This window comes from Protopterus annectens, chromosome 8.part0 (genome assembly GCF_019279795.1).
Source record: "Protopterus annectens isolate FY-2018-M chromosome 8.part0, PAN1.0, whole genome shotgun sequence".
Classification (NCBI taxonomy): domain Eukaryota; kingdom Metazoa; phylum Chordata; order Ceratodontiformes; family Protopteridae; genus Protopterus; species Protopterus annectens.
This window is the reverse complement of record NC_056741.1, coordinates 1,105,267,851-1,105,295,560: the sequence shown is the minus strand read 5'-3', so window position 1 is coordinate 1,105,295,560 and position 27,710 is coordinate 1,105,267,851. Positions and strand designations below refer to the sequence as shown.

General features: G+C 43.2%; 1 protein-coding gene across 4 annotated transcripts in view; it reads left to right on the top strand.

Moving 5' to 3' along the window:
- POGZ (pogo transposable element derived with ZNF domain) overlaps positions 1 to 27,710 on the top strand; it is a 2,357,128-nt gene that overhangs the window by 1,359,140 nt on the left and 970,278 nt on the right. For all 4 annotated transcript variants that reach the window (XM_044080634.1, XM_044080633.1, XM_044080632.1 and 1 more), the window contains one exon: positions 607 to 710. In XM_044080634.1, the coding sequence (XP_043936569.1) occupies positions 607 to 710 (104 nt within the window). The remainder of the gene's footprint in view (positions 1 to 606; positions 711 to 27,710) is intronic.

The following is a 27,710-nucleotide window of genomic DNA, read 5'->3' as shown; positions in this document are numbered from 1 at the left end:
ATCAGGCTGAAAATCTGACACCAATGTTTGTCATTTTTTTTACAGCTCCATTATTTAGGCTAAAATGAACACACCAGTTATGTAAACACTGTGGCAGCTTGTGCAAAGCTCTTTATTTCAAGTTAGCATTTTACCTAAAGCAAACTAATGCCTCTGCTGTATGCCTCCAAATGGAATCTGTCTTTTCCCCCGAATTTCTTAAGCAGTGATCCTGTTATTTGAGCATATAATTTTGAAGTGACTTTTCCATCCTTTACTCACTGCAGAAGTCCTTGTTCAGTATAATCTAATATGGTGAACATTTCTGCATCTGTAATTTACTTGGGCAGTATAGGTAACAGTGCCTGTAAATGAAGGTAATTTTTAACAAGAAGTTTGACTGCTTTGAGATATTCATACTTAAAATCTTGAAAAGGTGTAGAATTACCATTTTGATGAGTAAAAAAATGGTATCGGTGCTTCTAAATATATGTATACATTGTGATGATAGAGTTTCATGCAGCTTGTTGCTAAACAAAAAAAAATCTTAGGGTAATGCTTTTAAAATATTTTCTTTAAGAGATTTTATAACTGCTTGATTTGTTTTTGAATTTAATTTTTGTATAGGAAGTTCAGAATCTAGTATTGATGGACAAGATAATTCTCGGAAAGTCTGCCCACGATGCAGTGCACAGTTTCGAATCACAGAAGCTCTTAGGGGTCACATGTGTGTAAGTATTAAATTAACATGTAGTCGATACCTGACTCTACCTTTTGACAGTTTTAATCTTTATTTTGAAACTCATCAGTTGTTATGGAAGGTAGAAATGTGCTGCAGCCATACTAACTTTGGAAGATTGATGTCTATATCTATCTGGTTTCCAACTGTTGCATGAAATAAAGTGCACAAGCAATGCACTGGAGTGACAGAAACAAGACTGAATATTTGAAAGATGTTAATAGAGCCCTTTGTCATATGTCTGCCCCTAGTAAAGTTGGGTATAGTAAAAATAAAGTTCAACTTGTAACTTGGGTTTGCATATAAGCTTTTGTGTTCAGTGGGCCTAACAGTTACAAAGGGTGGGCAGCTCGGGCCCTCATCAAAATTCAGAATATCTTGTAAATATATTCAGCATAATATTTATGTGCACTTTTTTATGTGAAGGATGTAATCACAAACATATGCAAGCAATGTGTGTCTGTATATGTATTTATTCATGTATACAAATGTATTCGTTGAAAAAGCAACATATCAAACCTAACCTGATCGAGTATGTGCTTGAAAAGTAAAACATCACCAGTAGTAAACAACAACAGCAAAAAAAAAATGTAAACAATTTTTTGAAGGGGCAAAATGCCCTGCACACCCCTTCCTAATTATATATACCAATTCCAAGCTCACACTACAGTAGAGAAACAACATATTCCTGATTCCCTGCTGTACCATGATCTTGCACACACAAAAACACGTATGTGCGATCAGCTGATTTCTGATTGCACATGGCAAGGTTTTTTTTTTTTTCAGGTCAAACAAGTGATCTGACTGAATGTATGCATACCATACAAACACTCTCTTACACTTCTTCCTCCCATTCTTTACCATGTGTTGGCACAGAGTTATAAGACCTGTGCCTCACTGCCACTTCAGCAAAGGCTTTTATTCAAGGGTTTTTCTGATACCAAAAAGGGAGGGGAATCCTGTAGGCGTGTACTGGATATTGTCTTTCTAAATCTTTTTGTCAGATTTCCAGAATTTATAATGTGATCCCTCCAGTCCATTGTACCTCTGGTTCCTCTGGTTCCTTCTCTAACTTTCATTATAAAGCCAAATTTAAAGGAAGCCTGTCATCACATTCTCTTTGGCAAACAGTTTGGGCATTTCATAGGATTTGCTGTGTGTGGCTCACATTATCAGTTCTCTGTCTTACACTTTGGACTTTCCACTGCATGAAAGGAATTCAGTGTGCCTAGCCCCAGTTATTACTTGTTGAAGACTTCAAGGCATTCACATTTCTCCATATTTGGCCAATTGCCTAATCTTTGCAGACTCTTTTGCCAGCTGTCAAGAGTCTTCAGCAACTGTCCAGAATTGTCTACTCAGCCTCGTTTTTCAAATCCGCTATCAGAAATGTTCTCTCATCCCTTCTCACAGAATTGTATTCCTGGGATGTCTGTTAGATTCTGCCCTGGGAAGAGCCTTAGATGTTTCAGCATTTCTTTTTGAGTTTCTCCAATCAAAACATCATATCTGCAAGAGAGTTTCTCAGGATTTTGGGGTACATGGCATTGATGATTATCGTGTTATAACCCCTTTTCATGTTCTACATGAGGAAATAGTGTTACTTCAGAATTGTTTGGATTCAGCGTCTACACCCTTTGTGTTTTTCTGTCCCAGTGCTGGGATTTGTAAATAAGGAGACCAGATCGCTTGCAGTCCAGGTGTCCAATTCTCCCTTTCTACCTCCCCTCTGCACACTCTGTCAGTATAGATATATCAGACCTAATATGGGGAATGGTTTCAAAAGGGGTAAAAGAGCAAACTTTTGTGGAATCCTTAAGACACAAACACACAAATGTCAGAGAGATGTTGGCAGTGATCAGTGCTTTGAAAGCCTGTTTACACAAACTACTGTGATGTGGTGAATAAACAAACAAGGGGGCACCAGATTTTACCCTTTTGTTGACTTACAGTGACAGGCTAGACGATAACTCAGCTCATTTTGAATCTTTAGGTTTCATACATTCTGTCAGAGCAAGAAATTGATTGCAGACAAGCTCAGCAAGAACAGGACAGACCCCCACAAATGGAAATGAATGTAAACTTCATCCTGGGATCTTCCAAGAATCATTCCAGTTGTGGGAAACACCTTAAGGATGTCCATTGCCTCCTCTTAGTACAGACAACTAAAGAAATTCTGCTTTAGTACTCCTTGCAAATAGGCCTGGAAGACAGATGCATCCTCATTCCCTGGGATGAGAATGTTTCTGTATGTCTTTCCACTTTTTCCACTAATATACAGAGTTCTGAAGATCCAGAAGAAAACTCAAAAAATTGTGTTGGTGACTCCCTTTGGCCCAGGCAGCAGTGATGCTGTCTTCTTTTCAAAATGGCCAAGGGCAATTACCACAGGCTTCCCCACAGACTGGATTTACTCTCAGACAAAAGGAGTCGTTTGATACACCTTAACCTGAAAACTGTTTTAGTTGACTTGTCTGGCTGATAGTTTTGATGGGTCTACTTTAAAGCATCGAAAGCCCCAATATTGAAGACCAAATTGTCGGGACAAAAGTATCGAAACCTCATTTCAGCGAATAACTGGATTGTCGAATCCAATACCAGTGTAATAACCACTCATATACCAAAACTAACGAAAATGAAATCGCACCATCCCCAATCCACCCAGCTGGGGGATGCACCCCCTACCCCCTTAACTAAATATACCAACTCCAAGATCGTACTGCAGTTGGGAAAAGGGCAAAGTTCACCTTGTTGGCCAACAGGTTACTTACCATGGGAATGGATGTGCCGATCCGCCGTTCACTGAACTGAGCCTTCCAAGCCTTCATCTCGACGATTTGGTAGTCGATATTGTAGGATTTCGATGTTTTCAGGTAGACCTATTTTTGACACCTTTTACACATCTTTTTTTCCTGAAAACATGCAGCACATTCTAAAGGAGTTGAAAAATGCTACTAGGAAATCTTTTATCTGAAGGTAAAAAAGATTTTCTAATAATACACAACTAAAACAAAATAGTTGGTGCTGGTACAGGAACAGGTCACTCCTCAGGTCTGATTCTTGATTTTAAGAATTAATGGCCTGTGGCCTATCTTATTCCTTTGTCATGGTGCATTTGTTGATTATTTTTTGCTTGTGTGTCCTTGTAGTCCCCCTTTATAATCAAACTCAACAGTTTTTGAAAGAGGTGTTGCATATCCCAGCTAGGAAATAGATGGCTCATCCATGGGATATAAACTTTGTGCTCGAAAAGTGTGCTCTTTCTACAAATTTATCCAACTCATCTGGCTGAATTGAGGTTCTTAACATGGAAGACTGATTTACAGATTGCTCTGACATCTGCTAGGAGACTGAGTTACAAGCACAGATGGTGAGTCAGCCGTACCTCATTTTTCATAAGGACAGGGTTTCTTTGAGAGATAACCCTTCTTTTATGCCTAAGATGGTCTCAAAAGTTACTTTAAGCTGGACTTTTCATCTTCCTATCTTCTTTCCTAAACCCAGGAATAAGAGAAAAAAATTCTTTGCACTCTAAATGTAAACAGGCAGCTCAGATACTGCCTAGACAAGACTCAACCCTTCAGGAAAGCTGATCAGGTGTTTGTCTCTTACAAAGGTAAGTGGAAAGGAAAACCAGTGTCCAAGCCGCCTATTTCCAGGTGGTTGTCTCATGCTGTTCCATTTTGTTGTACTCACCGTTAGTGTTAAGCCACTTCAAGGCAGAGGTAGGCCCATTCCACAAGGGCTTTGGCTTCTTCAGTGGCTTTCTGAAAAGGGATGGACTGTGAAAGTCTTCTGCACATACTTTTACAGAGCACTGCAAGCTGGATTCCTTTTCAAGGTTCTGAACAAGCTTTGCTAAGACTGTTCTTCAAGGGACTCCTGGAGCCTTAGCTTATCGGCCTCATTCCTTTTATAGGTTTCTAAGCTATGGTAATCCACCCATGTAGCTTAGGCTGCTGCAGCAGTGATCTATATGTTGAACATAGTACAGTTAAGTAAACTTATCTTAACAGTAGATGTTCTAATAGATCACTGTTGCAGTAACCACCCCTTCCCCTAGCCCCTTTATTTTACCTATTTTCCTTTTGTGTTGCCAGATCGTGTAAGTGTACATCATTTTTTGTATAGTTTACTGTTGTATTGTTTCTTAGTATTTTTCTTTCAAGGCTGTTGTATCCCTTCCTAGGCAAAAAATGCTCTGAGGTAATTTGTACTCCATCCGTCTGTCTTTTGGGTCTATATTAGAAGACCGAATGTTTAGGTGATCAAACACCTAAACATCGAGCTTCTAATATTGAAAGTAAAAAATGGTGAACGGCCGATTTAACGCAGGGAAATATTTCCTGTGGCCGTTCACTGGAGTTTGCTATTTCCCTACTGTTGAGCGATCTCAGAGTTTGTATATATAGTTGGGGGGGGGGGAACAGCCCCCCCCCCCCACTTAATTGTGAAGTAAAGTAATGTTTTTTGTGTTGTGGCCGAGGGACGTGTTTCCCTGGGATGTTCGACATTGTGCGGTTCAATATTAGAAGATCAATGTTTAGGTGTTCGATCACCCAACCATTCGGTCTTCTAATATAGACCCCTGTCTTTTATGTGGAGCTCCTCCCAAACTCCTAACAGTAGGAGGGCATAGAAGGTATCCTTAATATTTGAAAAGCTGGCTGGTTATGAGGGGTAGGACCCACATACTTTAGGCTACTGCAACAATGATATGTAGAGTATATACTTTAAGTTTTTTACACACCTGTATTTCCTAATACAGAAAAGGCTGACAGTTTTACTGCAGTCTTTTCTTGTTGCTAAGAAAAGGTGGAAACTAGAGCCCTGGTCTTGACCTAATAGTTACCCTTTTCCAGAATTATGCCTACCTGCACATTCCATTACATAGGAACCAAAGTTAGTCTATCAGATTTTAAGCAGGGAGATCCCATTTCTAGATGTTCATCATGCATACAGCTACAGTAATCACAGATGGGTTCTCTGCCTTCAGGCGGGTCCTCGGTCGGCCGAATTCCAAAGTCTAGGTCCGGCATTGGTTGTTGCTTTCTTTCCTGACGTCAGTGAGGCAGGGGTATATAAGACACAGCCGACGCCATTTTCTTCAGTCTTTTTTGCCGCGCGGTCCTCGAAGCAGAAGCAGTTCTCAAGTGCCGGTCGGCCAGCTCCTGAATTTACGAAAAATTGGAAACTGAAGTCTTCATTAAAGCTAAGTACCCGTTGGAAACTTTTCTTGCCTCAGACCGATGTCAGAAAAAGTTAACAATTGTATTTCAATGGCAGCCTCCCAACCAGAGAGGTAGTGCATGGCCTACTACTGCTGCACAAGGACAGACTCAATGACTTTACTTTGATACCGCCAACCAGGGCTCAGTTGGAAGCACCTTTGGAAAGCTTTCCTTATTCTCAGAAAATTGGCACAGTATTACAAGGGACAAATGGACACTACAAATAATAGACAAAGGATACAGGTTCCCTTTCCACACATTACCAAAAAGAAAAGGCATGCCAGACCTGCCACCAAATCAAAGGGCAGAGGCTTTGAAACAAATCTCCAACTTAATGCAAATGAAAGCTATAGAAAAGGTTCCTCTCTCAGAATAAGGCCAATGATTTTACTCCAGACTATTCCTTGTTCCAAGAAAAGAAAAGCAATGGAGGCCTATTCTCGAATTTGTCCGCACTGAATACTTACCTTATCTCAATAAAAATAACAGTGTGTGGAACATTTTGCACTCCCTTTTATTGCTGGGCTGTTAACTGCTCTGGCAGCCAAGTGTCTCTGAAACATACATCTGCCTAAAAGGATCAGGCTGAAAAGCTGACACCAATGTTTGTCATTTTTTTTACAGCTCCATTATTTAGGCTAAAATGAACACACCAGTTATGTAAACACTGTGGCAGCTTGTGCAAAGCTCTTTATTTCAAGTTAGCATTTTACCTAAAGCAAACTAATGCCTCTGCTGTATGCCTCCAAATGGAATCTGTCTTTTCCCCCGAATTTCTTAAGCAGTGATCCTGTTATTTGAGCATATAATTTTGAAGTGACTTTTCCATCCTTTACTCACTGCAGAAGTCCTTGTTGAGTATAATCTAATATGGTGAACATTTCTGCATCTGTAATTTACTTGGGCAGTATAGGTAACAGTACCTGTAAATGAAGGTGATTTTTAACAAGAAGTTTGACTGCTTTGAGATATTCATACTTAAAATCTTGAAAAGGTGTAGAATTACCATTTTGATGAGTAAAAAAATGGTATCGGTGCTTCTAAATATATGTATACATTGTGATGATAGAGTTTCATGCAGCTTGTTGCTAAACAAAAAAAAATCTTAGGGTAATGCTTTTAAAATATTTTCTTTAAGAGATTTTATAACTGCTTGATTTGTTTTTGAATTTAATTTTTGTATAGGAAGTTCAGAATCTAGTATTGATGGACAAGATAATTCTCGGAAAGTCTGCCCACGATGCAGTGCACAGTTTCAATCACAGAAGCTCTTAGGGTCACATGTGTGTAAGTATTAAATTAACATGTAGTCGATACCTGACTCTACCTTTGACAGTTTTAATCTTTATTTTGAAACTCATCAGTTGTTATGGAAGGTAGAAATGTGCTGCAGCCATACTAATTTTGGAAGATTGATGTCTATATCTATCTGGTTTCCAACTGTTGCATGAAATAAAGTGCACAAGCAATGCACTGGAGTGACAGAAACAAGACTGAATATTTGAAAGATGTTAATAGAGCCCTTTGTCATATGTCTGCCCCTAGTAAAGTTGGGTATAGTAAAAATAAAGTTCAACTTGTAACTTGGGTTTGCATATAAGCTTTTGTGTTCAGTGGGCCTAACAGTTACAAAGGGTGGGCAGCTCGGGCCCTCATCAAAATTCAGAATATCTTGTAAATATATTCAGCATAATATTTATGTGCACTTTTTTATGTGAAGGATGTAATCACAAACATATGCAAGCAATGTGTGTCTGTATATGTATTTATTCATGTATACGAATGTATTAGTTGAAAAAGCAACATATCAAACCTAACCTGATCGAGTATGTGCTTGAAAAGTAAAACATCACCAGTAGTAAACAACAACAGCAAAAAAAAAATGTAAACAATTTTTTGAAGGGGCAAAATGCCCTGCACACCCCTTCCTAATTATATATACCAATTCCAAGCTCACACTACAGTAGAGAAACAACATATTCCTGATTCCCTGCTGTACCATGATCTTGCACACACACAAAAACACGTATGTGCGATCAGCTGATTTCTGATTGTACATGGCAAGGTTTTTTTTTTTTTTTTCAGGTCAAACAAGTGATCTGACTGAATGTATGCACACCATACAAACACTCTCTTACACTTCTTCCTCCCATTCTTTACCATGTGTTGGCACAGAGTTATAAGACCTGTGCCTCACTGCCACTTCAGCAAAGGCTTTTATTCAAGGGTTTTTCTGATACCAAAAAGGGAGGGGAATCCTGTAGGCATGTGCTGGATATTGTCTTTCTAAATCTTTTTGTCAGATTTCCAGAATTTATAATGTGATCCCTCCAGTCCATTGTACCTCTGGTTCCTTCTCTAACTTTCATTATAAAGCCAAATTTAAAGGAAGCCTGTCATCACATTCTCTTTGGCAAACAGTTTGGGCATTTCATAGGATTTGCTGTGTGTGGCTCACATTATCAGTTCTCTGTCTTACACTTTGGACTTTCCACTGCATGAAAGGAATTCAGTGTGCCTAGCCCCAGTTATTACTTGTTGAAGACTTCAAGGCATTCACATTTCTCCATATTTGGCCAATTGCCTAATCTTTGCAGACTCTTTTGCCAGCTGTCAAGAGTCTTCAGCAACTGTCCAGAATTGTCTACTCAGCCTCGTTTTTCAAATCCGCTATCAGAAATGTTCTCTCATCCCTTCTCACAGAATTGTATTCCTGGGATGTCTGTTAGATTCTGCCCTGGGAAGAGCCTTAGATGTTTCAGCATTTCTTTTTGAGTTTCTCCAATCAAAACATCGTATCTGCAAGAGAGTTTCTCAGGATTTTGGGGTACATGGCATTGATGATTATCGTGTTATAACCCCTTTTCATGTTCTACATGAGGAAATAGTGTTACTTCAGAATTGTTTGGATTCAGCGTCTACACCCTTTGTGTTTTTCTGTCCCAGTGCTGGGATTTGTAAATAAGGAGACCAGATCGCTTGCAGTCCAGGTGTCCAATTCTCCCTTTCTACCTCCCCTCTGCACACTCTGTCAGTATAGATATATCAGACCTAATATGGGGAATGGTTTCAAAAGGGGTAAAAGAGCAAACTTTTGTGGAATCCTTAAGACACAAACACACAAATGTCAGAGAGATGTTGGCAGTGATCAGTGCTTTGAAAGCCTGTTTACACAAACTACTGTGATGTGGTGAATAAACAAACAAGGGGGCACCAGATTTTACCCTTTTGTTGACTTACAGTGACAGGCTAGACGATAACTCAGCTCATTTTGAATCTTTAGGTTTCATACATTCTGTCAGAGCAAGAAATTGATTGCAGACAAGCTCAGTAAGAACAGGACAGACCCCCACAAATGGAAATGAATGTAAACTTCATCCTGGGATCTTCCAAGAATCATTCCAGTTGTGGGAAACACCTTAAGGATGTCCATTGCCTCCTCTTAGTACAGACAACTAAAGAAATTCTGCTTTAGTACTCCTTGCAAATAGGCCTGGAAGACAGATGCATCCTCATTCCCTGGGATGAGAATGTTTCTGTATGTCTTTCCACTTTTTCCACTAATATACAGAGTTCTGAAGATCCAGAAGAAAACTCAAAAAATTGTGTTGGTGACTCCCTTTGGCCCAGGCAGCAGTGATGCTGTCTTCTTTTCAAAATGGCCAAGGGCAATTACCACAGGCTTCCCCACAGACTGGATTTACTCTCAGACAAAAGGAGTCGTTTGATACACCTTAACCTGAAAACTGTTTTAGTTGACTTGTCTGGCTGATAGTTTTGATGGGTCTACTTTAAAGCATCGAAAGCCCCAATATTGAAGACCAAATTGTCGGGACAAAAGTATCGAAACCTCATTTCAGCGAATAACTGGATTGTCGAATCCAATACCAGTGTAATAACCACTCATACCAAAACTAACGAAAATGAAATCGCACCATCCCCAATCCACCCAGCTGGGGGATGCACCCCCTACCCCCTTAACTAAATATACCAACTCCAAGATCGTACTGCAGTTGGGAAAAGGGCAAAGTTCACCTTGTTGGCCAACAGGTTACTTACCATGGGAATGGATTTGCCGATCCGCCGTTCACTGAACTGAGCCTTCCAAGCCTTCATCTCGACGATTTGGTAGTCGATACTGTAGGATTTCGATGTTTTCAGGTAGACCTATTTTTGACACCTTTACACATCTTTTTTCCTGAAAACATGCAGCACATTCTAAAGGAGTTGAAAAATGCTACTAGGAAATCTTTTATCTGAAGGTAAAAAAGATTTTCTAATAATACACAACTAAAACAAAATAGTTGGTGCTGGTACAGGAACAGGTCACTCCTCAGGTCTGATTCTTGATTTTAAGAATTAATGGCCTGTGGCCTATCTTATTCCTTTGTCATGGTGCATTTGTTGATTATTTTTTGCTTGTGTGTCCTTGTAGTCCCCCTTTATAATCAAACTCAACAGTTTTTGAAAGAGGTGTTGCATATCCCAGCTAGGAAATAGATGGCTCATCCATGGGATATAAACTTTGTGCTCGAAAAGTGTGCTCTTTCTACAAATTTATCCAACTCATCTGGCTGAATTGAGGTTCTTAACATGGAAGACTGATTTACAGATTGCTCTGACATCTGCTAGGAGACTGAGTTACAAGCACAGATGGTGAGTCAGCCGTACCTCATTTTTCATATGGACAGGGTTTCTTTGAGAGATAACCCTTCTTTTATGCCTAAGATGGTCTCAAAAGTTACTTTAAGCTGGACTTTTCATCTTCCTATCTTCTTTCCTAAACCCAGGAATAAGAGAAAAAAATTCTTTGCACTCTAAATGTAAACAGGCAGCTCAGATACTGCCTAGACAAGACTCAACCCTTCAGGAAAGCTGATCAGGTGTTTGTCTCTTACAAAGGTAAGTGGAAAGGAAAACCAGTGTCCAAGCCGCCTATTTCCAGGTGGTTGTCTCATGCTGTTCCATTTTGTTGTACTCACCGTTAGTGTTAAGCCACTTCAAGGCAGAGTTAGGCCCATTCCACAAGGGCTTTGGCTTCTTCAGTGGCTTTCTGAAAAGGGATGGACTGTGAAAGTATTCTGGAGGCAGCAACTTGGTCTTCTGCACATACTTTTACAGAGCACTGCAAGCTGGATTCCTTTTCAAGGTTCTGAACAAGCTTTGCTAAGACTGTTCTTCAAGGGACTCCTGGAGCCTTAGCTTATCGGCCTCATTCCTTTTATAGGTTTCTAAGCTATGGTAATCCACCCATATAGCTTAGGCTGCTGCAGCAGTGATCTATATGTTGAACATAGTACAGTTAAGTAAACTTATCTTAACAGTAGATGTTCTAATAGATCACTGTTGCAGTAACCACCCCTCCCCCTAGCCCCTTTATTTTACCTATTTTCCTTTTGTGTTGCCAGATCGTGTAAGTGTACATCATTTTTTGTATAGTTTACTGTTGTATTGTTTCTTAGTATTTTTCTTTCAAGGCTGTTGTATCCCTTCCTAGGCAAAAAATGCTCTGAGGTAATTTGTACTCCATCCGTCTGTCTTTTGGGTCTATATTAGAAGACCGAATGTTTAGGTGATCAAACACCTAAACATCGAGCTTCTAATATTGAAAGTAAAAAATGGTGAACGGCCGATTTAACGCAGGGAAATATTTCCTGTGGCCGTTCACTGGAGTTTGCTATTTCCCTACTGTTGAGCGATCTCAGAGTTTGTATATATAGTTGGGGGGGAGTGTGGGGGGAACAGCCCCCCCCACTTAATTGTGAAGTAAAGTAATGTTTTTTGTGTTGTGGCCGAGGGACGTGTTTCCCTGGGATGTTCGACATTGTGCGGTTCAATATTAGAAGATCAATGTTTAGGTGTTCGATCACCCAACCATTCGGTCTTCTAATATAGACCCCTGTCTTTTATGTGGAGCTCCTCCCAAACTCCTAACAGTAGGAGGGCATAGAAGGTATCCTTAATATTTGAAAAGCTGGCTGGTTATGAGGGGTAGGACCCACATACTTTAGGCTACTGCAACAATGATATGTAGAGTATATACTGTAAGTTTTTTACACACCTGTATTTCCTAATACAGAAAAGGCTGACAATTTTACTGCAGTCTTTTCTTGTTGCTAAGAAAAGGTGGAAACTAGAGCCCTGGTCTTGACCTAATAGTTACCCTTTTCCAGAATTATGCCTACCTGCACATTCCATTACATAGGAACCACAGTTAGTCTATCAGATTTTAAGCAGGGAGATCCCATTACTAGATGTTCATCATGCATACAGCTACAGTAATCACAGATGGGTTCTCTGCCGTCAGGCGGGTCCTCGGTCGGCCGAATTCCAAAGTCTAGGTCCGGCATTGGTTGTTGCTTTCTTTCCTGACGTCAGTGAGGCAGGGGTATATAAGACACAGCCGACGCCATTTTCTTCAGTCTTTTTTGCCGCGCGGTCCTCGAAGCAGAAGCAGTTCTCAAGTGCCGGTCGGCCAGCTCCTGAATTTACGAAAAATTGGAAACTGAAGTCTTCATTAAAGCTAAGTACCCCGTTGGGGAAACTTTTCTTGCCTCAGACCAATGTCAGAAAAAGTTAACAATTGTATTTCTTGTGGGAAGCAAATACCGCATAAGGATTTCCATTCCCTCTGCATACCTTGTTTAGGCCCAGACCACGACGTCTCGGGCTGTCGCTTTTGCGCTACTTTCAATAAACGCACTAGTAAGCGTCGGGCGGAGTTCGCCCAACACTTTTTTGGTAAAGCCTTTGATTATAAAATGTCGTCGGAGACTCCGACTACCGTTTTGTCCAAAAAACGCAAGGACAAGGACCGACACGCGAGGTCCGCGGTCCCCACCAACACCATGCCAAAACCGGCTACACGTGGTCCAGTTCTCAGCGAGACGCCTATGCAGTCCCTGACTACCGACGACACTTCTTTGGCGGGGTCTTCTGTAACCAAGACCGCAGGTACCTCGGCCCATACCCAGACTACAACCACCGAAGCCACTGTGAGCGTTGAGCCTCCTAATGTGGACAGGTCCACTTCCACCCATGGTGTCTTTAGACCCTCATCTTCCTTTTCCATTAAGGCCTTTACTAAGTCCAAATCAGCCAGGCATCCCAAGAGGCCTGTTGCACAGGGCCCATCTCCAGGACCCATGCCTAAAAAGCAGATGCTTAAAATGGCTGAGGATTTAATTAATCTTATCAGGGGTTCCCAACCCCCTCCAGACAAGAGGCCCAGAGTGGAGGAAGATTCTCCCTCTTCTGATCAGGGCTCCATTTTTTCAGATCATTCTGATGTAGAGGAACACTCTTACTCCCCTTTTGAAGATTCTGATGCAGAGCAGTCCATTCCTTCTGTATCTCCTCCTGAGGATTTTTCTTTTGGGGAAACCTTGCACACCTTAAGGGAACACTTCCATTGGGAAGGCCAAGACTTTTCTGATTCCAAGAAAAGACTTGGGGAATTTCTTTTGTTACCTCAACACAGACCTCTGGCGATACCTCCTGTCTTGGACATACTTGATGATGTTTATTCGGAGGCTTGCCTTAATCCGGATTCCCTGCCTCCTGCCCCAGTCAAGCCTGATAGGTACTACAGAGTTCCTAACTCTCACCAATTTCTTTACAAAAGCCATAATGCTGACCCTGAAACCATTTCTCAAGGCCCCAAGGGAATGAAGGCCTCTACTGCTAAGAATCCACTACCTTCCGAAAGAGAGTCAAGATCCTTAGAAAGGTGGGGAAAAAGGTATATACCTCGGCCACCCTAGCCATGGGGGCCTTAAATTGTCAGTTTCATATGCTTAAATATCAGCAGTTTCTGTTATCACAATTAAGAGATAAAATGTCTCAATCTGAACAACCAGATTTGAAGGAGTTGCAGGATATGATGCATAGTGCAGAGCAAGTGGGTAAACACACCTTACAATGTGGCTATGATGCCCTAGAGGCCTCAAGTAGAGCTGCTGTTACAGGATCAGTCATTCATAGACATGCTTGGCTTAGGGAACAAATCTTGCCTGATCATGTGAAAGCTAAACTACTAGATGCTCCTTTACAAAAGGATGTGCTATTTGGTACTAATGCTGAGGAGATATTACGGAAAATGGAAGAAAAAGCCAAATCTATGCAAACTGTCAACGCTTTTCTACAGGTTCAACCACCACGTTTTAGCAGAAATTGGCCTTCTAAAACTGGTCCTTTCCAGCCACGGACAAGCCCCAAAGAGGTAGATACAGGCTACAAGGGCAGAGGACAATCACAAGGATCATATAGAGGCAGGCAATGGCAAACTCCAGCACCAAGAGGTGGCGAAGACAGTGCACAACAATACAGGAAACAAACCCAATGACTTCCTCCTTTCCATGCCAAGCAAGTCTCAGCTGGCAGCACCCTTGGGAGGAAAGCTGACATTATTTACAAGAAATTGGCATATTGTCACAACAGACAAATGGATCCTGGATGTTATAAACAGAGTCTACAGATTTCATTTTCACACTCTTCCAAAAATGAGAGGCATGCCAAACCTGCCACACAATCAAAGGGCAGAGGCACAACTACAAATTTCAAAGCTCATAGATATGAAAGCTATTCAAGAGGTACCTACTCACGAACAAGGTCAAGGTTTTTATTCCAGGCTATTTCTGGTACCAAGGAAAGGAACCGACTGGAGACCCATTTTGGACTTATCCATCCTAAACACATTCTTACTCGTACCAAAATTCAAGATGCTCACACTACAGCAGCTTCTTCCCATGCTGGGCAAGGAGTTTTGGCTGGTAACATTGGACCTCAAGGAGGCATACCTGCATGTCCCAATCAGACAAAGCTGCAGAAGATACCTCAGATTTCTTGCAGGTTCAATCCACTATCAATTCTCTGCATTGCTATTTGGCTTATCTACTGCGCCCAGAGTATTCACGAAATGCCTGGCATCAGTAATTGCCTACTGTAGACTTCAAGGGATACAAATTTACCCTTATTTGGACGACTGCCTGATCCAAGCGGACAGCAAGCACATACTTCTGGAACATCTGGCTTATGCAACACGGTTACTGAATTCTCTGGGATACACAATCAACAAAGAGAAATCCAGGCTAACACCATCTCAGAAAATAACCTTCCTGGGTGCCAACTTGGACACAAACACCCAGATGGCCTATCTTACGCCAGAAAAACAGGGGCAACTAACTCAGTACTTCAAAATGCTAGCAAATTGTACCAGGCTTACTGCAAGGAAAATCCTGCAGGCTCTGGGCTTCATGGCATCTTGCATTCTTTTAATCCCATGTGCAAAGTTGCATATGAGGAAACTTCAATGGTACCTAAAAAACCTATGGTCTCAACACAGCCACAGTTTGGAAACAATAATACCAATAATTCCATGTTTGCAAAAGGAATTTCTGTGGTGGGCCCAAGCATGTCAAACAAACACAGGTCTCCCATTCTGCAAGCCTCAGGCAAATCAAGTCATCACAACAGACGCCTCAGATTACGCCTGGGGGGGCGCACATGACAGACAGGTGCATTCAGGGCAAATGGTCCCAAAAGGAAAAGCACCTTCACATCAATCAAAAAGAAATGCTAGCAGTGATAAATGCAATTACAGCTTTCAAAGATCTCCTGCATCCAGGACAATTATTGATAAGAACAGACAACACCACAGTAATGTGGTACATAAACAAACAAGGAGGAACACATTCATACCCCCTGTGCAGACTAGCCATGACACTTTGGAACTTGGCTCTGGAATGGCAAATCGAACTTCAAGACAAGTACTTGCCAGGTTTGGAAAACACGCTGGCAGACAATCTAAGCAGAAATATGGCAGATCCACACGAATGGAAGTTGCATCCTCAAGTGTTTACAAGGATAATCCAAGCGTGGGGGAGGCCAGACATAGATCTCTTCGCCTCCCACAGGAATCATCAATTGGAAAAGTTTTGTTCAAGGACCTTTCATCCAAAGGCGTAGAGAGTGGACGCCCTTTCATTCAGTTGGACAGCATAGACAGTTTATGCTTTCCCACCTCTGCCTCTTCTGCCCAAGGTGATCTTGAAAGCAAGAGCAGACAGACCGAAGATGATACTGATTTCTCCAGACTGGCGAAGACAACACTGGTACCCACTCCTGAGGAGCCTAACAGTTACTCCTTATTGGCACCTACCTCTAATGCCTCTTCTGCTGACTCAGCACAGCTACAAAACTCTTCACAGTCAGCTGAAAACACTCAATCTCGCTGCATGGAAAATTCCTTAACACCACAACAGACCCTACTCCCCAGAGGTGCAGGATGTCATTTTGGAGGCCAGAAGGCCATCTACTAGAAAGACTTACTCCGCAAAATGGAAACAGTTCTGCTCTTGGAATGAGAAAAAAGGCCAGGACCCTAGAAAACTGAATTTGCCTCAGGTATTACAGTATCTAGCTGAGCTGCTGAACAGTGGACTTTCATTTTCCTCCATAAAAGTCCATGCCTCAGCCATTTCTGCAGAATTCAACACGGATCCACCCTTATTCTCTCACCCACTCTTAAGACAGTTCCTCAGAGGGGCTAAGAATACAAGACCACCAAGGAAACAACCAGTGCCAGCCTGGGATCTTATTTACATTCTAGAAAAATTAACATTGCCTCCCTTTGAACCAGCTGCCTCAACAGATTTGCAATATTTGTCCTGGAAAACAGCTTTCCTTCTGGCCATTACCTCAGCTCGTAGGGTTTCTGAACTACAAGCCCTCATGGCTGTGCAGCCTTTTCTCATCTTCCATCAGGACAGGGTTTCCCTTCGAACCAACCCCTCATTTATGCCTAAGGTGGTATCCAGGGTAGCTTTAAATCAAGCCATACACTTACCTACCTTTTACTCCAATCCTCAAAACAAAGGGGAAAGGCTGCTACACTCCTTAAACATCCATAGACAGCTACGTTATTATTTGGACAGAACAAAGCCTTTCAGGAAATCAGAACAACTTTTTGTGTCCTATGCTGTAGGAGCTCAAGGGAAGCCAGTTACCAAACAGACAATTTCAAAATGGATAGGCCACTGCATACGGTTTTGTTACTCCTATCATGGAAAACCTGTCCCTACAGGCATCAGATCCCACTCTACCAGGACCACAGCTACCTCTACAGCCTTCCTCAGAGGAGTTCCTTCCAAAGATATTTTGGAGGCAGCCACTTGGAGTTCTGTGCATACCTTCACAAAACACTACCACCTGCCTTTATATTCCAAAACTAGAGCAGGCTTTGCCACTGCTGTGTTGCAGGGCATTCTGGCTCATCCCAGTTCCACCTAGTGCCTACCACCCTGTGCGTAGCTTTGGGATTCTACCCATCTGTGATTACTGCAGCTGTATGCACGATGAACATAGTACAGTTTTGTACCTACCATAAATGTCGATGTTCGAGTGCTAATACAGCTGCAGTACAGTTTTCCCTCCCTCCTTCCCCTCTTGGTAGAGGCCTAGGGCCTAACCCCTCTTCATACAACCTGATTGGGTTATCCTTCTATGGTATATTTGCTTGCAACTACTGATTTTTGATTATATTGCATTGCATGTATATAAATATTATTTATGTATTGCCTTCCTTCTGGGGGCACCTGACATCTGGGGCAAGAAAGACTGAAGAAAATGGCGTCGGCTGTGTCTTATATACCCCTGCCTCACTGACGTCAGGAAAGAAAGCGACAACAACCGACGCCGGACCTAGACTTTGGAATTCGGCCGACCGAGGACCTGCCTGACGGCAGAGAACCCATCTGTGATTACTGCAGCTGTATTAGCACTCGAACATCTACATTTATGGTAGGTACAAAACTGTACTTTTTCTTGTTTGCTTTTGGTTTAGTTACTGCTCCCAGGATGTTACAGAATGCCTTACAGCTTTTGTAACTCACTGCACAGGACAGAGGACATCCTCATTTGCTTGTACCAAAATGTCTTCCTCATTCAGACCTAGTTCTAGGAAGAGGTGAGAAGGAACTTATGTGCATTGTTCTAATTTTTTTCCAAAACCCACCATACCCCAGTTCCGCTAAGTTCCTGCAAGGAAGGTAGTTTTCATAAGAACATTGCTAGACACTGTTAAGTAGAAGGCATTTTCCTCAGTACAGAGAAGTCTTCTTAGCTCAGTTCTTTCAGGAGTGGCCAAGAGAGAGACCCAAAGATAGCAAGGGAATTAGGGTACACAGCACTGATTAATCTTTATTGATGCTCTTCATATTGATCACTGCTGCAGTAGCCTAAGCTGTACAAGTTGTATCCTTCAACGATATAACAACCGGTCAGCTACTGAAGCCTCAGGAGATCTTCCACACGCTCAAACCGTCAATCAGCTCAAACTGAGCTGAATGAAAAAAAAAGTTGGGGTGCCACGCCCTTCAGAGCTTTCCTGCCGCTGAAGAGTACGTTGCTCTGAGACTTTTGAGGATTAATGGTTGACTTGTGCTGTTCCTTTGCTCAGCAGAGAAGTTCCGTTTAGGGAAGGAAACTTCCTGTTAGAAAATTGTGTGTTTGATAAGACTTTCCTGTTCAGGAAAGTTATTTTACAGCTAGAAGTTTGCGTTTTAATGGGAGTGCTCTTTTTTCCTGTTAGTTTAAACGTTTTTTAAAGTATGTAAAAATTTTTTTTTTTCTGTGGAGAAATTGTGTTTATTTTATTTTGTGGGGCTGGCAAAATGTGGAGAAATTGTATTTGTTTTACTTTGTGGGGCTGGCAAAATGTTTTAAAATACTTTTACTGAATATTTATATGGAAAAAGTGACTTCTAAAGACTTCACATTTTTACTGGCTTTTGTTGCCGGTTTTCCTTAGGAAAGAGGCACCATTTTTGGCTTGACCATAGAACAAACTGTCTGTACCACAGTCGCTCTTCCTTCAGGCCAAAAAAAGAAAAAGTTAAGCAAGCAGCCTTTGCCACCAGAGCAGCCTAACAGTTTGCCTGAGCCTCAGGTGGGTGACTCCCTGTGGCCATTAGTTGAACCTCAGTCCATTCATCTTTTGCACCAGATCCCTCTGATATAACACCTACAATAGACCACGGGTTAGCCATGTCATCTGCCGCTGTTGGAGACCTTCATTGGCAAGGAAGAGCCACAGTTGTCGATCCTAGGAGAGAGGGAACAGAGAAGGCTTCCCTGTTTTGTCAGAATGTTGTGCCCATCCCTGGAGAAGCTGCTGACATTAATAACACTGTTGGCCCCATTTTTCCTGTCAAATATGTATCTACTCCTTAGATTTGCTTAGACAGGAGTAATTTACTCAGTCTGGCTCAGGGTTTAATTCAGACTAGTAATCCTTTTTACACAGTAGTTTCTGGTAAAAGAAACAGGGATATCTCCTTTCCTGTAGAGATTAAAGATTCTGAATCTCGACAGGAGAGTGAAGGAACAGATACAGGGGTTCTCCTCAGATTTCTGAGTCAGACTCAGAGGAGAGCTGAGTTTCTGACTTTCCCTATGGGAGGTTCTCTTCTCTGAGATGACTACCAGAATGTGCCAATGTTTTCAGTGGGAGTACACTTAGGTTTCTCAGTCCTTCAGAAAATACTATGACCTGTTACAGAAGGAATTTCCAGAACTGGCAACCTTTCCTATAGTTCTGTCACCTTTGGAGGATGTGTTTTTTACTGCCTACAGTTATCCTGATGGTCAGCCAGCTGTCCCTAAAATGGCAGATAGGATGTTTAAAGTTCCTCAGTCTTATGTTCCCAAACCTGATCCAGCAGCTATAGCTTTAGTTAATTCTCCTGCTGCTAAATATTTAGATGTTAAGTTGTCAATCTCGCCTTCATTCTTGCTGGATGGGGTTCGGAGCCGATCCTCGGCTCCGACTCGGCCACTTACTAAAGCTCGAGAGCTAATTTTACCGGCTCGAGGCAACCCTATATCCCATGATGCTAGGCGATAACTACCCAGATCTCATTTGCCGCTTTCGCTTGCAAGGTGCGTTTTTACCGGCTCTTGGTAAGTTTTGAATTTTCAGACTTTTAGTCACCCTTTTTTGTCTTAGTTCCCACTCCTTTTATTGTTTTAACTTTTAACAGTTAATTTTAAACCCTATTCCCCGTTAGTACCTTGTATTTCCCTTATCCCAGTTATATATCCCTTCACCTAGGTTAGGCCTTAAGCCTGCCCTTTTCCTAATTCTTGTCAGGGATTCTGTGGAGTGTTTGGGTGTGTTAGTATCCCTGTTTTTTATTATTTATATTTGGATTATGTGTTTGTGTGTGTGTGTGTGTTTTTTACTCTGGTGCTCCCTCGACACTGATATGTCGAAGGACACAAAGGTCTCAGGCTTCAAGAAGTGTGACTCGTGCTGTCAGAAAATGTCTCTGACAGACGGTCACACTTCTTGTGTTTACTGCCTGGGACCCCTGCACCTGCAGGACTCTTGTTCTGTGTGTCACGCATTCAGCCCAAGAGTCCTGCAGGAGCGCAGGAACAAATTAATATTGAGGGGCTTGTTAAAGCCCGAGAGCTCCCCGACTAAGTCTGCGCCGGGGAAGCCCTCGAAGCTAGCAAAACCGTTGGCTCCGAGTCCCAAGCCGTCGGCTGCTGGCTCACCTTCTGTGACAAGATCGGCTCCGGCCGGAGCCGATCCTTCTGTGTCACAACTTCCAGTATCGGCTCCACTCTGCGCCGATACCGCTGAATCTTTGCACTCACGGTCGGCTCCGGATGGAGCCGACGTATCCTCGGCTCCTTCGGCTCCATCCACCTCCAGAAAGAGGTCAAGATCCCCATTGTTGGAGTCTATCCATTCGGCTTCGAGATCACCTCTGCTCTCGGAGTGGAGCCATCGAAGCCGATCTTCTCGGTCATCCAGGCTTTCTGACCATGACCTTGAGAGAGTGGTGAGTAGGCTATTAAAGTCTCAGGCATTGGCCCAAATGCTCCATAGCCCGTCTCATCAGATGGTAGCTATTACAAATCCACCTATTATTCCTCCTTCGACTCTCCCCCAGAGTTCGGAGCCGGAGCTCCTCGGAGCCGCGACTGTTGTGGTGTCAGAGCCGATACTTCCCCCTTCGGCTCCGTCGTCCTCTGCTCCTATCTCCTCCTTGATGTCTTCATTGGAGGGATCCGGGCGTCTGGTCTCTCTCGCCGGCTCCGAGGGGGCGAGTGGCATCGGACCCTTGTCCGACCCCGTTCTCCCTCTCGGAGCGTCGGTGCTGGTGAGCTCGGCCTCGGAGCCATCCCTGTCGGTGCAGCCTGGGGTTCCTACCTCTTTGGAGCGGGAGCCCTCTGGCCTCTCTGATAGGGGAGCCTTCGAGGTGATGAGGAGTGTACTAGCCCCAGGGCATAGTCAACGGTCAGTTCCATCAGCTCCTCCCACTACAGTGCCTGCTGACGTCTCTTCCCACTCTCTTGCTCCCAGGCCCAGAGATCCAATGCCTCAGGTTTCCCCACTGGGAATATCTTCCTCTTCCGAGGCTTCTCCTGACCCGTCAGGTGAGCCTCTGTGTAAGAGGACATGTAAGAGGAAACATGTGGACTCCCCCGAGTCTATTACATCCGATACCGACTTGGATGAGTCGGAGGGATCCCCAAAGTCCCCCTCTGAGGATGTCTCTTTCTCAGACATCCTTGAAATCCTTAAACAGAGGGGGAACTGGCCTTCCCTTAATCCTTCCGAGGACGAGTCGGTTTACCTGGAGGCGTTTGGTTCTCGACCCCCCCACCTCCTGGGTGTCTCTGCCTTTTGACCCCCTTATGGAAGTTGTGGCTCAGAAGGCGTGGACGGCCCCGGATTCAGTGGAACCCACCCCTCGGAGGCCTTCTAAATTCATTACGGCCCCAGTTGATAGACAGTTCTTGACAAAAGGTGTTCCGGTTGATGCCATGGTGGTGGCAGCAGCCACCAAGAAGGAACTAGCCGATCCTTCAGTACCTATCCATCCTCCTAACAAGGATTCTAGGACTATGGATAGGTACGGTAAGCGGATGTTTTCTTCAGCGACCTTTGCCATGAGATCGCTGAATTACATGTGTCACTTCACCCACCTTCAGAGAGATGTTCTCAAAGAGTTGGGTGAAGTTTTACAGGATCCGTCAGTTGCTGGGTCCCAGGATAAAATTAACTCACAGCTAGGAACCCTAAACTCGATTGTTAACTCCTCCATGCGGCTCATTTCATATGTAAACGATGGAGCGAGTAGGGCCGCAGGCACAGGAGTGGCCTTGAGGCGTCACGCCTGGATGCGGCTTTGTAATTTTGCAGACCCCTTCAAGGCGTCCTTCACAAATTCCCCTTTTGATGGTTCGACCTTGTTCGGACCTCAAGTGAAAGACACCTTGACCAGATGCAAACAAGATGGCAAGACTTTCTCTGCTGTAGGAGTCCATTTCTCCACCCCTTCTAGACCATACCCTAAGGGTCAGAGGGGTGGAAAAATGTGGTTCCGTAAATCTCAAGGAGTCACGCCTGACGCAAGAGGTCAGTTTACCCCTAGAGGCTGAGGGGGTAACAACAACAGACGCTGCCCTAGGGGCAGAGGGGGTCTGCAGAATCAGGGTAGCAGGGAGCCCCTCTCTGACAAACCCTTCCAGCATCCCTGAGATGTTGCCCGACTGTCCACCTTTGGAGGCAGTCGGGGGAAGATTGTCGCTGTACCCAAAAGCCTGGCTTTCCCTTACTCAAGACAAATGGGTACAGTCGATCATATCCGAGGGTTACAAAATTCCCTTTCTCCAAACCCCAATTCAGCAAAAGGGAACCCTTCCAGACGTTCCACCCTGTCTAAGGGAACTAGCAGTACCAGAGATATCAAAACTGCTAGCAAAAAGAGCCATCCAGCCAGTCCCAGCAGATCAACTAGGATCCGGAATCTACTCAAGATTCTTTTTGGTACCAAAAAAGACAGGGGACTGGAGACCAATATTAGATCAAAGCAAACTAAACAAGTTTGTAAAGAGAACAAGATTCCGGATGGTCACGCTACAGTCCATTCTACCCTTTCTGGGCAAGGACAATTGGATGTGCACCGTGGACCTTCAGGATGCGTACTATCACATCAAAATTCACAAGCGCTCCAGAAGGTTTCTCCACTTTCGGCTGGGGGCCAGTCACTACCAATTCAGAGCCCTGCCCTTTGGTCTCACTACAGCCCCCAGAGTGTTCACCAAATGTATGGCAACGGTTACGGCTCACCTGAGACATCAAGGATTCCAGGTGTTTCCATATCTAGACGACTGGCTTCTCACTTCCACCACCAGGCATCAACTTCTCCAAGCCAGAGATTACACCATTCACATTTGCAGAGGGCTAGGAATCTCTATAAATTTCGAAAAATATGCCTTGTCGCCTTGTCAATCTATTACCTTTATAGGCGCCAATTTGGACACCGTACAACTTTCAGCAAAGTTAACAGATCAAAGGGTCTTAGATATTCAAAACCACGTCCATGTTCTTCTTCAGAGTGACAAAATTCAGGCCAGGTATGTCCTGAAAGTATTGGGTCTTATGGTGGCCGCTATAACACTTCTTCTCCTTGCCCGCTTTTACATGCGTCTCCTACAGTGGATGCTTTTCACCCAATGGTCTTTTCAACGACTCCCTATGCATCACAAGATCATGATAACTCCAGCTTGCAAAAGGCATCTGTCCTGGTGGATATTGTCCCCTCAAGTCCATCAAGGCAGACCGTTTGTTCCTCCCTCCCCAGTCGCCACGGTTACATCGGACGCCTCCGTGATCGGGTGGGGGGGGGGCATTTTCAGGGCAGGATGGTCCATGGCACTTGGCAACCTTTCGAATGCCACCTGCATATAAATGTCCTGGAGATGAGAGCAGTGCTTTTAAGAAGAAGAGCAGAGCCCGAAAGCGCTTATCTGTGTTAAAAACTGCTTGTTGAATTTTGCCTTGTCATATTAAATTAGTGTTTTATCAAAGGATTGTGGTGGTCTACATTGGTTTGTTTGCTAAAGATTTTTTTGTACTCTGTGAACCTTCAGTCAGTTTTCTCAATTTGTTGTCTTTGCAGTGCTTTTAACGTTGCAAGCCCTCCATGACTCTCTTCCCCTGGGGACTATTGCAATCCAAACGGACAATATGTCCGTAGTGTGGTATATCAACAAGCAGGGCGGAACCAAGTCCCATCCCCTGTGTCGAGAGGCACTCAGACTTTGGCAGTGGGCAATCTCTTCTCAGCGGTTTCTGATAGCAACGCATAACCCCGGGAAGTCCAACATCATAGTGGACAGGTTGAGCAGAGCTATTCTCATGCCTCACGAGTGGTCTCTCAAACAATCTGTGTCGGAAGAGATTTTTCAGAAGTGGGGCCTTCCTTGCTGCGATCTTTTTGCTACGCCTCAAAACAGCAAATGCCCCGACTTCTTCACCCTCTTCCCCCTTCCAGGCTATCCCCCCAGAGACGCTCTAGTCCAAGATTGGCCCCGGGGACTTCTCTATGCTTTTCCACCTTTTCCTCTAATACCACAAGTAATTCAGAAAGCAACCGCCTTGAGAGCCAAGATGATTCTCATTGCCCCTTATTGGCCTCAACAGATATGGTTTCCGTTCCTGCATCGTTATCTTTTGGTACAGCCTTGGCATCTGGATCGGGTTCCAGATCTTCTGACCCACCAGTCGGGGCAGCTGCACCAATCCATACCTTCTCTCAACCTCACTGCTTGGTTGCTCCACTTCCGTCCCTAGCCAGGCTTCCTATGATTTCTAATCCCGTCCGGGATATCATAGTAGCTTCCCTTAAATCTTCCACCAGAAGGATTTACACTAGTAAATGGCAACATTTCTCCTTCTGGGCAAAAGCTAGGAATATAGATCCCTTTACTGCTCTGATTCATTCGGTCTTGGACTTCCTAGCTGAAATTTTTCACTCAGGATCTTCTTCCTCCACAGTAAAAGTTCAGTTGGCAGCCATTTCAAATTTTCATATAGGCTTGTCGGACCGCAACATCATGTCCCATAAGCTTTGCAAGGCATTCCGTAGAGGTGTATTTTTACTTAAGCCTCCGATCCAAGACCCTCCACCACAGTGGGATCTAAATTTAGTCTTAACATCCTTGATTCTTCCCCCCTTTGAACCTGTGGCTTCCTGTTCATTGAAATTTCTTTCCTGGAAGACACTCTTCCTAGTCGCCATTACTTCTGCTAGGAGAGTATCTGAGCTTCCTGCCCTCTGCATTCGTCCTCCCTACTTAAACTTCCACAAAGACAGAGTTTCTCTAAGGACTAATCCGTTTTTCTTACCCAAGGTGGCGTCGCAGACAAACTTAAATCAATCTATTGATCTCCCAATTTTTTTCCCAAATTATACTAATAGAGCGGAGCAAAAGCTACTTTATCTGGATGTTCATCGCCAGCTCCGATACTATTTGGACAGAACCAAACAAATCAGGAAATTTGATCAACTGTTTTTATCGTATGCAGAGAACAGGAAAGGCCTTCCGGTATCTAAGGTAACCCTATCTAGGTGGCTGTCATCTGTGATTACATGTATTTATCAACTCAGAGGTAGAGAGTTGACTTCTAGGCCAAAAGCCCATTCAACTAGAGCACTAGCTACATCTACAGCTTTTCAAGCTAGACTACCAATAGACACTATTTGTGCAGCAGCCCACATGGGCCTCTCCTCATACCTTTGTTTCGCATTACAAATTGGACTTGGCCTCCAGAAACAGGGCAAATTTTGGTTTCACCGTTCTCAAGAGTTTGTTCCATTGAGCCACCCAGGATGAAGGTGCTAGGGACGCAGTCCCATCCAGCAAGAATGAAGGCGAGATTGACAACTTAACATTGAGAAGTTATGTACCTACCATAACGTTCCATGTTAGTTGTTTTCTCTCGCCTTCTTTCTTGCATCCCACCCACCACCCCCCCTAGCCTGGACAGACCAAGAAGATTTTTCTTCTTCCTTGAAGAGTCCTGATCTAGCATTTCCAGCCATATAGCTTGTCCTAGTGTCACTAGATTAGATTGGTTTCTTTGGCGGGATTATCCCCTTTTTCCTCCTTCTCTCCAGTTGGAGGACTATATTGCATAATTTTTCTTTAGCTACCAAACAAGATCTGGGTAGTTATTGCCTAGCATCATGGGATATAGGGTTGCCTCGAGCCAGTAAAATTAGCTCTCGAGCTTTAGTAAGTGTCCTCGGCTCCGAACCCCATCCAGCAAGAAAGAAGGTGAGAGAAGACAACTAACATGGAATGTTATGGTAGGTACATAACTTCTCATTAATTCAAGTCTTACTCTTTTTGATAAGGATGGGAAGATTATTTTAAGTATGGGGGGAAAATAGTATGCTTCTGCAACTTTGATTTTCAGAATTTTGAATTATCAGGCTTGTGTAGATGTGAGGTATTGCCAGCTATGCCAGGAGAAGTAGGGCAATGGATGTGTAACATGCCAACACAGTTAACTGGAATTTATTAAAGAATTATATGTTATGTGAATATCAAACCGATTTGTACAGATGCTTGTGTTGAAAATGGATTTGTAAAGTTGATTGTGTTAAAAAATGCACCCACAGTAGGTCCTGACTGTATTGTAACTGAATTAAATTTATATATATGTTAACAGAGAATACTGGAAGAGAAAAGGTTAAGTTCAGCTCCAGCTAACTTTGGAAAATAGTAAGAAACTAAATTATTGGGCCTAAGCTATAAAGATGTTATGTCACAGTTTTGAATGAAGCCAGAGGCGCAATGTCTCTAAGAAGTATGGTTTGTTAGTCTTTGTGAGAGGAGTAGATGTTTGTAATTGATTTAGGACTTCCAGAAGCTGCACTAGATCTGAGTAATGCTCTTGTGTGTGTGTTATTGACATGTAGGTGTTAAATCCTGGCATATTCTAGCAATGGGGGTTGCATGGGAAGCAGAAGTCAGATGACCAAATGTATGTGATGTCATTCTGTACAAAAATAATGTTTTGATATTAGGTGAGACAGAAGTCTCAGAGCAGTCTGTTTCTTGGAATCTGACATAGAAGGATCCCTCGCCTACTTCATCTTGCTTTCCTGTATTGGTTAAGTAGGAAAGGAAATTATCTGGATTGGTCAGGAAAATATAGTGAAAATAGCTAAGTATTGTTTTTCTGTAACTGCGTGAATCTTTCCAGCTGTGCTATTTTTAATATTTCCTGTGATTTAAACTCTGGTGTTTACTGTAAATAGATACTTTGTATTTTCATGTTCTTTTATTATTTTATTAAATATATTTAAACTTTTCACTGTGCTGGTCCTTTAGAGAATATTTTTAACCTTTGGGAGTACTTATATCTATTGATGACTCAGTGGACACTCCTGAAGCCTGGCTGTTTGGTGAACATTACCATTTGTATTAATATTAATCTTACTCAGTGTAATTGGGTATCCTTGCAACAGCCTTAGGTAGCTGGCTTTGTAGTGTCTAGTGGCAGTGATAACTACCTTATAGTCTGGGCAGAAGGGGGCACAGGGGGTAAATCTGTGCCAGCCCTTCCCAAGTGTGTGTGCACGTGCGTGTGTGTGTGTTAATCAAGTCTGACAGCGTGTGTGTCATCTACTTGGAGCAGGGACACTAAGCACTGGTTTCACAGAGAGGGTCCTGGAGGACTTGGCTTGGACACTTAGCTGAGGATTTAACCATGTAGCTGTGCTAGTGGGGAGCCTTATTGGGACCCTGGAGGGAGACAGATATAAAGAAATCCAGACCCTGGGCCAACTGTGTTCCCTGTGTGCTCTTAAGAGAAATTGTGCTTGGTGCAGAGAGGTCGTCATCTGGAATTACTGAGTGTATCCATTTGTATTCCAAGTGAATGTCCCTGT